The sequence below is a fragment of the Hakea prostrata genome, chromosome 8 (assembly GCF_041222555.1).
Source record: "Hakea prostrata isolate BN-2017 chromosome 8, UWA_Hpros_2, whole genome shotgun sequence".
Lineage (NCBI taxonomy): Eukaryota > Viridiplantae > Streptophyta > Magnoliopsida > Proteales > Proteaceae > Hakea > Hakea prostrata.
In genome coordinates this window covers 13212169-13225496 of record NC_142607.1, presented here as the reverse complement: position 1 = coordinate 13225496, position 13328 = coordinate 13212169, and the positions used below count along the sequence as shown (strand labels likewise).

General features: G+C 39.7%; 2 protein-coding genes across 2 annotated transcripts; one reads left to right on the top strand and one right to left on the bottom strand.

Annotated features, from left to right (window-relative positions):
- Positions 1-3855: 3855 nt before the first annotated feature.
- On the top strand, positions 3856-4642 carry LOC149007026 (uncharacterized). Its single transcript, XM_089165911.1, has one exon. It carries the CDS (start codon positions 3966-3968, stop codon positions 4635-4637), a length of 672 nt encoding a protein of 223 aa, XP_089022037.1. The 5' UTR covers positions 3856-3965; the 3' UTR covers positions 4638-4642.
- Positions 4643-4796: 154 nt separating this feature from the next.
- On the bottom strand, positions 4797-13328 carry LOC149007025 (universal stress protein A-like protein). Its single transcript, XM_089165912.1, has 4 exons — positions 12934-13328; positions 5774-5895; positions 5374-5492; positions 4797-4916 (listed from the first exon to the last, which is right to left on the bottom strand). Exons 1-4 carry the CDS (start codon positions 13118-13120, stop codon positions 4808-4810), a joined length of 537 nt encoding a protein of 178 aa, XP_089022038.1. The 5' UTR covers positions 13121-13328; the 3' UTR covers positions 4797-4807.

The following is a 13328-nucleotide window of genomic DNA, read 5'->3' as shown; positions in this document are numbered from 1 at the left end:
CATTTTGAATGGAAGTGTTCAGAAACTGACCCAAATAAAAAATGACAAACATATCTGATTTTGCTTTTGTTTATGGCTGTTTATGTTTCTCTCAGTTTATAGCAGATGTGGACATTTCCTGAGTCCAGATCATCTCTTCCATCGCTATGGACCACAAAATACAGGAGGTCCCACAGGATTAGGATAATGAATTTTTTTTTTTTTTTTATTTGAAGACCCACATAGTTTGTGGCTTTCGTCAGGTCCCCTTCAGGGAATGATCCACATCCCATCTCGGTATGGGGTTCAGCTCATCTCCATGAAGATAGAACTCACGTATTTGACTTAAGTCTTAGGTTGAAACACGTTTCAACACGTTAGATTTGAGTGTTCTTGTATTATGAGGGTGAGAGGAGCTATGAATTTATAGTTTGTCCATAATTTCAATTTCAATTACTTGTAAAGGGTAGAGTTCTAATTGTATATATTGGCACCCATAAAAGTCTTTATGGAATTATCCAAAAAAAAAAAAGGTACAACTAAAGGACAACATTTTGTAAGGTAGATCGTGGTGTAAAGAGTTTTTAAAGATATAGTAAAATATATTTTTCTCTAGAGTGAATGTAAGCAATTTTGTTGAACAATGGTAAAATCTCTATTGTTGTGAGTATGTTTTGCTTGTAGTCTTCTTTCTGGTTATGCATTTCGTCTCCAACAAGGCAACCCTACAATATAGACATACACTCTACCTATCTCCCATTGCCAATTGTACCCCCCACCCCCCATAGAAAGGGAGCTTCCCCAGGGCTAAGAGGGCTTTGTCCCCCAATATGTTGAAATTTCTTTACAGATACCCATAAAGCCATGGAAAGTGTGAAATACAAGCACTTGCCCCACAACCTCCCCCTCTTGATTTTTCAAAATTTCCCTAAAGATACACATTTGACCATCTTTCCATATGAGAAATACTGCACTTGGCTCCCCTTCTCTAGTTGTAAAGATAATAGGTAGAAAGATCATCTTTCTTTTTTTTCTTTTTTTTTTTTTTTGTGAGTAGAAAGATCAAAAAAAAAATTTTTTCCAGGTAAAAGTAGAGAGATCATTGTTAGTAATTAGCTTTTTATGATATTCGACAAATTTGTAACAACCAAGGTGCCCAATTTACCATTTTTTAACCTTCGAATGTTAAGTCCAGGTTGTGCCCCTACCCTACATCCAACCCCCAATGTCATTTTTTCCTACAACTAATCCAAACCATATATCACTAAATGATATGAAAATACAATAAGTCTTAGAAGAAGAGTTATCCATGGAGATTGCAGAAGTATCAAAATTGTGAGAGAGGCTCAAGCTTGGCTTAACTCAAGCCCACCAAACCAAGTCTAAAAACTTCAGAGCCTAACTTATTTGGGCTTCTATTGGAATTTTTAGGCCATTTACAAAGTTAAGGCAATGAATTAAATATCAAAATTTCAATTTTATAAAAAGGTATCCAGGTTGAGTCTCCTCCTATGGGAAGCATTCTATGATTCTCTGACACTACGAATTACAAGGGCCCACTGGGTTAGGGTGATGAAGTTTTTTTTTATGTTTTATTATTTTTTTCACTTGTGGGTTCCATATAATTTGTGATTGTAAGACCCTCAGGAGAGCACAGAGAGTGCTCTCCAGGAGAAATGATCCACACCCTATGTTCTTCAATTATTATTTGTACAGTTTGGGAAAATATTGTCTGGTCAATGGTGTAAACTTAAAAAAAATTGTATTTTCTTCTCATTGGAAAACATAGAATCTTTTTAGCAGCAACAGGATAGATCAAAAGCCGGGAAGCATTACTCTTTCCCGGGTTATGCTATCAAACTCACAACCTTGTATTTACCAGAGAAAATTTTAGCCTATCATTACTCAAACGTCCTTGCCTTATTATAAATTTTTTTTTATTATTTCTCTCTGTAAATGTTCCCCTCCATTTCTTCACAATAATTCAAATTCTAGGATCACCCATATGATTATATCCCCCTGTTAGCACTCCTCTATCTGATTTTAATGTTGAAGGAAAGTGTGGATACATTTGGATCACTCTTTTAATTTTGTCTCTTTTTTTGGGTGTGTCAGAATAAATGCACAGTTTAAAGGTCAGAGACTTGAGTAGAAATGCATTTGTGAATGAAGCCTAATTTGGGTGCCGCGCATTTTGTGTTGCATATGGTGGAGGTTGAAACAAGGATCGAGACTTCAATTTCGAACGTTTGTTTTGCATTAGTGGTTTAAAGCAACTTTTTTTTTTTTTTTTTGGAAGTTCATTTGGGCCAGCTTGTGCGCCTCAATGCACTTTTTATATAATTAATATAGGCGAGGCTTCGCCCATAGTCCCAAGGAGATTCGAACTCTGACCTCCTATGTGAAAGAGTGGGCTTTGCCAACTGAACCACCTTTCACCTTTCGAGGTTGTTTAAAAGCAACTTCACAAAACAAGAGTCAAGATCAAAATCTTGACCCTCCTTTCGACCTCCACTATATACACCACACAAACAATTTTTCTTGTGAATGCGGATTTAGAGAACTAGGAGGGGGGAAAATTTTGCACTGGCCCAGTTGCACCCAAGTTATACTACATTGACTGACATTGATAAGTCAGGGTCCGCTCTACCAAATTCTGGGATGTTCCTGGATAGACCATGCTCTGATAAATTCAAGAGTCACTCCAACTTTATGTTAAAGTGTTCTTGTGAATGTCGATTTAGAGCTGAGGCAGTAGCCGCAGTACTATGTAACAGATGTGCAGCCTTTGGGTTTGAGTAGATAGTGATGAATGAGCCATCAAACGGAGCAGTTATGGTGGATGGGGATTTTGATCGAACATGTGGCAGGTCTTTTTTTTTTTTTTTGTGGATGGGGATTTTGATCGAACATGTGGCAGGTCTTGTAAGACTGAAATCTGATGGGTAAATCGCTTTCAAGGTTAGCAAAGTTATTCTTCATGTATGCTCAACAGGAAACTCTCAAACCTGAGGCATCTGAAGACTGGACTCCCTGGGGACAAGCCAAGAGCGGCATCAGAATTTAGAGACCAATGATACAGCAGAAGAAACAGATGGGTTGCAGATGATACAGCAAAATAATGGGGGACAAGAGTTAGGCAAAGCAGCACATAGACTAGCATTGTAGAGTAAAATAGGAACAAAAGCATAGCTTTGGAGCAAACCCCATCAGAGTCCAAGATCATTCTTGGAATAAGAAAGATACACTACCACTGATTGAAGGTGGCAATCCCAATGAAGCTACACTTTCAGATCCATTGAGTGTTTGAATAGAATAGACAAATGACAATGACCTTCAAAGCAACAGCTATTTTAGATAACATCATATAAAGTAATGATGAATCTATAGTACTATACTCATTATCTGAAACCATAGATCTAGCATCAGAAATATACCATGGTATGGAGATTGGACAGGACCCACCAATAGATAGCATCTGATGAACAATAAAATTGCTTCCTCTGAAAGTGGCCAATAAGAAATCTTGTGCAAGAGTTCATCCCTTCCTTGCCATCATAAACCATTCGGTGATAATAATATTTCAAAGAATTCCTAATTGTTCCTGTCCCAGTCTTTGGACATGATGTGCCAGTATTCCAGTCCAAAGGGGTCCAAAAACAAACTTTCTCTTGTCCCAAGCTATTACTACGCCCACCTTCTCCTTGAATAAAGTGAGAGAAAGGAATATCTTTGCCTTTCTCTTTATTAAAGATGAAGGAGCCACACAAGCACTTTTGACCTTAAAAACTCCATTAATCACTCAATTTATTCATTTAAACTCTCCTCCACTCACAGCTCCCGGTGTTTCCTGCTACATGTTTCTCTGATAATCCTTCAGAATCAGCTCTCTCTCTCTCTCTCTCTTCATACTCAAAGAATCCCAGCTATATCATCTCCCTTCCCAACCTCCCAGAACCCACACTTCCAAGAGGCAAAACCTAAAAATGTCGCTTGTTCTACCACCCCCACCTCCACTGGTTGTCTACCCAAACATTGTCTCACAGTCACAGTCGGCTTCTTCCCATTCCAATGGTTCATTTGGGGCAGTCTACATTGTATTGGCTGTGATCTTCGTCGTATCAGCCATTGCTTGCTGCCTTGGTCGATTCTGCAACCGACATTCTTCCCGTCCAAAGCACAAGCGCGAGTCGCAGGACAAGACTACCAACAAAAAGCACAAAAGAGACTCGCAAGACTTCATCTTCAACCCAAAAGAAGGTGGTGTCGATCTCGAATTTGGTGGGTTTAAGAAGGGGATGGCAGCACCCAAAGCACCTATGCATGGAGGGAGGAAGGACTCCACGCCAGGTTATGGTTTTGAAGTAGGGATGAAGGACTCCGTGCCGGGTTATGGTTTTGAGGTAGGAAGAAAGGATTCCATGCCAGGTTATGGTTTTGAAGGTACGAGGAAGGACTCCATGCCAGGTTATGGTTTTGAAGGAGCGAGGAAGGATTCCATGCCAGGTTACAATCCTGGCTTTGAAGGAGCGAGGAAGGAGTCCATGCCAGGTTACAATTTTGATGGTGGGAGGAAGGATTCCAGGCCAGGTTATGGTTTTGAAACCAGAGAAGGCTTCAGACCTGCAGAAAATGGAGCACATAGAGGAAGGCCATGATAAGTGAGAAAAAAGAAGCTCCTATACGCCACTCTTCAGGAAACCGATCTGTAGCTTTTTTTAATCATCAGAAGCTCTATGTTATTTATTTTTTCAAAATGTATTGTTATGTTATGATGTAACATGTAATATTGTCTGGAAATATTACAAATTTAAGAGATCGGGGACTTTCAATCATCAACAGGGTCTGTTGGGGTCTCATCTTCCTTGCGTTTGATCGCAATCACAGGGCATTCTGCGTGCTTTGCACAAAATTCGCTCACAGTTCCGACGAACACCCTGGAACCCAAAAAGAAGAAGTAAAAAGAAGAAGAAAAAAAACCAAAAGAAGAACTCTTAGTGAGAATATAAACATTATTTTATTGAAAAGCAGAAGCAAATATGCATCACTACAACCTGGCAAGAATCAGAAGAAATTTTTTTGGTAAGCAATAGAAAAGATCAACAATGATCGAACAACTTCATCAGTGAACTAAATAATTCTACCTGTTAACTCATAACAGATGGCACAATCAGGGGCAAAGCTGCACATTCACATTTTCCCAAATATGCCTCAGAAAACCACTAAAGAGTTGGTCCATTGGCAATGACTAATGTCTCTTAGCGAAGAGGTCAGGTTCGATTTTCCCTTATGGTATATGTAATAACTCCATCCCCAATCATATAGAAACAGAGGTAACAACAAGATTATGTATTTGGGCATAAGAAATGTAGATGAACCATGCTCCAAATATACCTTTGAAATGGGCCAAGTCCACGACATCCTAAAACTAGAAGATCAGGTCGTACTCGTTTCACCTCATGGCAGATCTCTTCCTTGGGATCACCCTGCTTGATCCATGCTTCACAAGGAACCTACAGGCAGTTCCATAATATTGCAAAATAAATAGACAGCTTGAAACAATTGAATGCCTGCAATACCCCATGAACAGGTGGTGGATCACTCCTGTGGGATCTCTATCTTGAACCATGATCCATAACATTGAAAAAAAGGCAGTGTAAAACCATTGCAAGCCCAGGGCTCTAATGAACATGTCAGTATAAATGAAGAGGACAAGAAAAACAAAGCAATTTTTCATTTTAAAGAAAAGAAAAAAGAGAGGGCATCAAAGTGTAGGGAAGAAATTGTTCAGTACCCCAATTTCATGACACTTCCTAACAAAGTATTCCAGCAAGTGAACACCTTTAACCTTGTCTCTGTTTTTCAGATCACGGAAATCTTCCGGCGATGCATAAATACTGTCCATGTCAGCAAATCCTAGCACAAACATAATCAACATACTATTAACTAGTAATTCCTTCAGAAACATCATTATAATTATATAAGTTTGGGAAAAGCTCATGTATGGGAATTATTAAGTAAATAATAACTAATCCACTACAACTTAGTGAAGCTTACAAATTATATTATTTATAAGCTTGTAAGTATGAGGTTTAACAATCAATTCCTTACAACTCCAAGAGGAAAGATTTATTCTACCCCTGGCAGGTTTGCTCAGCTGGTTTAGGAATGATGTGCTTCAGTCGTGGTGACCTAGGTTTGAGTCCCTACTAGTGGCGTTACCTGGGAGAGGGGCACAGCTTTGTGTAACTGGGTTTTGCCTTGGGGCTGCACCATACATCTGGGCAGGTTCTGGGTTTTCTTTTTAGCAAAAATAAATACTAAAATAAAATCAAGCATAGTGTTTGTTTATTTTTCCTTTTTTGCTAGTTGGGCCCTAAGGAGAGCTCAACTCATGACCTCTTCTTTGCAGGGTGTCAATCTTTGCAAACAGAGCAGCCGCCATGGGGTTAAATTAAGAATAATGTCATCTAAACTTATTGTACAAATAGAATTAGAGAGTGTTAAAACCAGTATGGGTAAAGATGGATTCACTGGAAAGAGGTACACCACAACTCGGGGTTTTGGTTGGGAGGAGTAGGAGCAACTAGTTTAGAATTTCTGCAACCAGGTTTGACAACAAAACTTTGTTGTATCGAGTTGTAGATGACATATGTCAGTTTATCTTTTGCAAACTTAATAAAGAAAAAGGTATATGAAGGGATCATGACAATACATGAGGCAATGATGCCTCTTCTTGCAACCATGAGATCGCTCAATAAGTTTCCAGACCGAGAAAGAAACAATTGCTACCTAGTTTCTGTTGTTCCTCCGCATCCATCCATAACCAAGAAAGAGAATCCTAGCTGTAAACCAGAACATATCCGAACCCTTCAATGCACATGTAGCACACATGACTTAAAACACACAAGCGATTTTCTCAATGTTTCTCACGAAGACTGGGTAGCACAGCATAAAGGAGAAACATGAAGTCCTTGCCAGAATATCATGTGAGCCAACCATATAGGATACATGGAGAAGGTTTGCAAACAACATCTGGTGAGTTCTGCCTCTGATAATTAGCAAGTGAAACTACTATGGGAAATCCAATTTATGAAATCAATAGCATGCGTGTTTCTGCATGCAAAGGCTCTAATATTACAAAACCTTAATTCTAACCTACCAATGAGGACATGGAATGAATTGATCTAAACCCAAACCTGGATGGATTAGAAGATGTTACACCAAGGGTGTCCTAAAATCATTCATGACATCAGCATGAGACCTCTACTAGAAACATCAACAAACTTCTGTAGGAAATTACATGAAATGGGAATTGCTGAGTTAAGAACTAGATAGCACCCAATGATTAGCCGATGATCTAAAACGATATGCACGACCTCGAGAGAATTAGTTGAAAGGGTCGATGTTCCATAAACACACATTTGGATTAAATTGGCAATATTTCCAATTGATTTATCAAAAACTGGAAGAAAAAAAATCCTTGGGGAGAAGAGAATGAACTGTGGAAACAGAATAGACTTGAAAACCTAAGCCTCTTGGCTGCAATGGCAAGAAAAAACAATCCAGAAAGACTGAATACATGAAGACAATTAAGAAAATTAACAATACTAAGATCCACCAGAGAAGGTCAGATTATTGGTCACATAGTCCCATATACCATGCCAATGATCTGGTCTACCAAATAGCCAAATCCTGACAGATTTTGGGATGCATCTTCAAGTTATATATTTTGACCCAAAAAAAACAAAAAAACAAAAGAAAACTATCAAGATCTCTCACCACAAATTTCTCAGAGCAGCTGATGAATTGCCTTCAATGATACATATTCCATGTCAGTTCTTAGAACCAACCACACCACAAGAACAACTATTACCAAAACTAGGTTATTTACTCAGATGAACCTTATACACACGAAAATAATCAGTATGTCTCATTTAAAATAAAAAAGTAGATTAGTTGCAACCATCCCAAGATTCGAAGCAAAAAGGAAGTGCTGATGAAAAAGGGATGTTGAGAACTACTTGTGATCAGGAGACTGTCCCTATCGTGGTATAGTAGTTTTCTTTAGCCATCAAGCCTTCAAGTGTTATTCGTAATGTTGGTTGAATCTCTGTCATCGTGAAATTCTGTTTTCTGTCTAGGTTAGCATTAATGTCCATCAAACACTCTCCATTATTTATGTTCTAAAATTGTCCATCTCTTCCCCCCCCCCCCCCAATTTGCAAATGGTGGCTTTATTTTTCCCTCTTGGAAACTACCCTCTGACTGTGATCCACAGTTTTCAGGTCAGATTAGTAATGACTGTTCTATAATTTTATGTTCTTTTTTTTTCTTTTTTTTTGGGTGAATAAAAGATTCATTACTATTCAGCCAGAAAACATAAAATAAATAAAATATTACCAAATGAAAGGAAGGGGGGAGAGTAATACACAAAAGAACCAAGAAGGCTCAACATGCGGCACCAAGCCTTACAGCAAACATAAAAGGGCACAGAAAGAGAATGAAATACATAATACTAGGCAAAATAAACCAAAAGACAAGGCCAAGAGGCCAAGCTCAATTAAGCCAAACCTAGAAATCCCACTAATCTTTTCTTCTTGACTTGGTAAGGATTGCAGGTGGTAGAGAACCCAGTTAAAGGGGTTTCTTGAAATAGTGCAGTAGCATGACCGAAGAGGGCTGATTCAGCTGTTGCAAGGCTAGCAAAGGATTCAGAAGCCCTAATATCAACAATCTCAGAACCAAAGGGTGAAGAGGTTGTCACTGTGCAGAATCTTTGTCATGAGCAGGGTCTTCGAAAGCTCAACGTTGATCAGTGTTAACAGCCATAGAAGGAAGACGAGGGCAAAGGTAGCAAGGGCAGGGAAGGGGGGCTCAGGATGGCTGAAGAGAAGAGGAGAGAGAGAGACAGAGAGACAGATCAGGATGAAGAGAAATAGAAAAGGAAGAGAGGGAACAGACAGACAAAAATGGCACGAGAGGACAAAGGCTCCTTTACGGAGAGGATTTAGAGAGAGAGAGAGAGGGTAGTGATAAACAGAATAGGCAAATGTCCCTTCTCACAGAGGGATTCTCCTGATCCAACATCTGGCCATCCTCGGCTTAGAGAGAGAAAGGAAGAGAGGAAGAGAGAGAGGGAGAGAGAGAGAACAAGAGAGACAGAGAGGTTGAACTAGTCTGGTGGGAGATCTCGCTCGAGAGCGAGATCTCGCTACCATGAAAAACCGAGATCTCGACCATCTCGGCGAGATCTCGGTCGAGATGTGCCATTTTTTGGGCGTCAACTCGGTAGCCCATCTCGGTGGGTTTTAAGGTCCCAGTTAGGCTAAAACTTGGTTTTTAGCCTATTTGATGCCTTTTGAACACACTAGTGGCCTTGGATTTGTGAGAAAACAGCCCTAAGTATGATTTCTAAGTCTACCCATATTGTGAAACCGAAATGCTGTAGGATTAGAGAATGCAAGGTTATATAACATATAATATAAAACCATTAATGCTGTAGGATTAGAGAATGCAAGGTTATATAACATGTAATATAAAACCTTAAGGCATATAAATGAAAATCATGTGTATCAAATACATCAAATAACTTAAATGTCATCAAGATAACATTCATATGAGTATTACAATCTTAACTTTCAAGAATAGAATGATAAAAGTATACAACCGTTAGAAGTTTTATATAAGTCATTAATGCATAAGTTCATAAGACAAGTAGAGGATGATTGAGTTTTCTTTGATGTTGTAGATGTGCTAAGAGTAGTTGCAAGTGAAACTTTGGCTGAAATCTACAAAAAATTTGGTAAAAATTGAGAGTTCCAGCGAGATATGGCGAGATTTGGGGCGAGATATGGCGAGATATGGCGAGATATGGCGAGATATAGCGAGATATGGCGAGATATGGCGAGATCTCGAGCGAGATATCCCATCTCGCAGATCTCGCCCTTGATCTCGTCTCGGTTTATGAAGAAACCGAGATATCTCGCGAGATCTCGCCCCCCAACAAAAAAAAAAAAGAGGGGGGGGGGGGGGAGGGAGGGGAGGGAGAGAAGAAGGAGAGGGGGGGGGAAAAAAAAAGGGGGGGGGGGGGGGGGGGGAAAAAAAAAGGAGGGGGGGGAGGGAGGCCCCCCCCCCCCTTTTTTTTTTTTTTTTTTTTTTTTGGAGATCACATTTCATGGCTTAGGGGGGGGGGGGGGGGGGGGGGGGGGGGGGGGGGGGGGGGGGGGGGGGGGGGGGGGGGGGGGGGGGGGGGGGGGGGGGGGGGGGGCCTTTTTTTTTTTTTTGGCCCCAGATCTTGAAGTCTTAGGTGTTATACAATTAGGTTTAGAGCATCATGACTTGAGGCTGAGAGAATGCTTTCATTGTTTAAGTTTAGAATTCCTTTGAATTGTTGAGCTGAATCTCCTACTTCTTTTGCCCCTCTTCCCTCTCATTATACTGACCCTTTATAGAAAGGGGGAAAAAATGAAGATAGCAACTGCAGTGGTCTTCCCACCAGTCAACCACTTACATTCCTTTCTAGTTCCTCTCGTGTTGCTTCCTAGTTTCCATATTTTTTCTTTGTTACTGGATTCCAGCCATGCAGGTAGGAAAGAGACCTACTATCTGATATTTCTCATTCTTATCCTTGGAGTGATGATGACCTGTATGGACTCCTATCCATTAAGGCCACATCATCTCTTGTGCCATCCCCGCACAGCAAAGTTCCTATGTTCAGTTCTGAGAGAGAGCGTCGATGTTTTCTATTTATATTTCATCTATGGCTGTTAGATCCAATACTTGATCCTGAGGATATAGGAATGGTTGTAGCTAGTGCCCAAAGGCTTGTTGTTTAGATCAGTCCCTGGAAAGGGTTGTTTCAACCAGCATTTGAGGTACTAGAAAGGGCCATCTCGATCTAATGTTGATGCTGGGCCACATTCCTTTATGGTTCCTCTCATGTTGCTTCCTAGTTTCCAAATTTTTTCTTAGTTTTGTTACTGGGATCCAGCTTTACCCCATCTTCCTTGATTCTGATTTATCTGTTAATTTATTTTAGATCCTGACTCTGCCTCTACTCAGTAAATCTTAATTGGTATATTTGCTTTGACTTTCCCATAACTATTGTCATATTTTGAACTGATTGCTTAGGATTTGAACTTTTTAAAGATTAATGCTTGCATGGCACTTCCTTGGCTACCATAAGGCAAGGTTGGAAATTGTTAGTATTTGCTACCCTAAGGTGATGATTGAGATTATTTTTTCTTCCCTTTTGACGCTACTTATTGACTGTCAATAGTTATCTGTATAATGCAACACATCAAGGGGAGATTGAAGATTACTACTCTTTTAATTGGAATTAAAAATTACTGTTCTCTTTCTTGCTCAAGTCATTTGCTCAAAACTACTCTTCGAAGTTTATTTATTTGTTTGTGTACTCAGCCACAGTTGTATCTGAGGACAGTATTCAACAACAATTCACGTTTATTTAGTTTATAACAACATGATGTTGTCTGATCTGCAGTAACCTATGCAGCCTACTTGGTTTCCAGAAACAGATACAGCCCATCAGGTCCACAATAAACTCTTACCATTTATTAGTCTACAGCAACATGATGCCAGTCTGCAGTAACCTATACTGCCTATTTATTACTGAAATTTTTATGAGAAACCTCTGACTGGGGCTCTACATCTGTTCAAGTGGAATCCAACTTACTATTTCCCTTCCTAGAGAGGTGATGTTGATACGGCCATTGAATTTTGCCCTTTTACTCTCTCTGAGTAGTGAGTACATAACTACCTCCTACCAGCCTTTATTGTCAAGTACCTTTGATATTGTTGCTTCTATTATGACTTTTATGGATTGTGGTTAGAGTTCACTGCGGCATATGTTGCTCATTGCTGGTTGGACTCGAAGACTATTATCTACTGCCGATGGTTGATGTGCTGGAGTTGTTATTGCTACCTGAATGAAGTTCTCTCTGTCCACCAGCGTGTAAGGCTAATATTTATGCTCAAGACTGATCTCATTCTTAATATTTGTTTTTCTTGCACTGAGCAGGAGCTTTTTGTTACAGGCATACTCCAGCTTGAGAAGGACTGTCTCTATCCCCATATAGTTGTGAGTCTTAGGTTAGTTTGCTTATTTGTGTATTACTTGAGTAGTACTTTAAATAGGAGTTCTATTTACACTCTATCTAATGTGATTAAACATTATGAATACATATTGGAGGTCAGTGATAACAGATACTGATCCTATCAAACCTATTCACCCTGCCTTTCTTTTTCATTCTAGTTGCCTAGTTGCCACATTGAGTTTACATTACAAGGAGAAGAAGAAAGATTGATTTCTTTTTTTCTTTTTTTCTTTTTTTTGGGGGGTGGGGTGGGGAGGCAGTATTTGGTTGGTCGGAAGGCAGGCACAGCAAATTAGTTGTTGTCAAACCCAAACAAGAAAATGGAGAGCTTTTTTGTGCATACAAACATTTCACATATACTAAAGACAATATCCCCTTGATTTCGACCAGACGAACCTCAAGTATACAGCTCATGATCCTCTTTAGGAAATTTCATCTATTCTAAACGCTTTTGTTAAGGTTCAATAGCCTCAGATTGATCAGAAAGATGTAAATCCATCTATACGGGTTGATAACCGATCTGCATGCGGTGGATCAGACGGTTTGAATTAATAATTTTATGCAAATTATGATCACATATGCCTATACCTGCTTTTCCAGAACAACTAAATAAACAATACCATAGGCTTTGTTCTCCCCAGTTTGTCACCCCAATATAAAAAGAAGATTTGCTTCAGGAATCAGAGTTCTCGAATAAATTAAAAAAAAGTGAAAAGAACGTTTTCTAAGATCCCAATAATCAATCCGAATACCAAGAACCATAATCTTGGAGAGCAGAGTACACAAAAACGGCAAATGAGAAAACTCAAATCAAAATTGCGTAAGAAAAGAGTACCATCCTCGTCAGGGACTTGAACATGGAGAAACAGGAGCTTGAAGCCGGAAAAGTTCGAGCGAACGATCTTCTGGAGAGTCCATTCGAATGCATAGCGGCTGCTAATCGACGGATGTGGATAACCTTTGATTGAAGACTCATTCACTGCAAGAACTATCCGAGTTGGCTCCGATTCGGCTCCTTCCATTGCTCTTGTCTGTCTCAAACTCTTTCAATGGATCAATCGATGGATTAATCGATGCTTTTATTCAGCGCTTCACAGGTTTTGCTTCAATGCGATGGACAGTTACAGCATTTCTCTCTCTCCCTCTTCCCACGAAGGGGCTCTACACGACTACACCTCACTCGACGAGCAGCACCGCGTCGACGTGGAGTGGTGGAAAGGTTCCAAAGAG

Excerpts from the sequence above, each read along its gene's own strand:
- LOC149007026 (XM_089165911.1), top strand. The coding sequence starts at position 3,966 with ATGTCGCTTGTTCTACCACCCCCACCTCCACTGGTTGTCTACCCAAAC.
- LOC149007025 (XM_089165912.1), bottom strand. The coding sequence starts at position 13,120 with ATGGAAGGAGCCGAATCGGAGCCAACTCGGATAGTTCTTGCAGTGAAT. Across the intron at positions 5,493-5,773 it reads GGAAGTGTCATGAAATTGGG|GTTCCTTGTGAAGCATGGAT; the intron begins GTACTGAACAAT and ends AACTGCCTGTAG. Across the intron at positions 4,917-5,373 it reads GGACTTGGCCCATTTCAAAG|GGTGTTCGTCGGAACTGTGA; the intron begins GTATATTTGGAG and ends TTTGGGTTCCAG.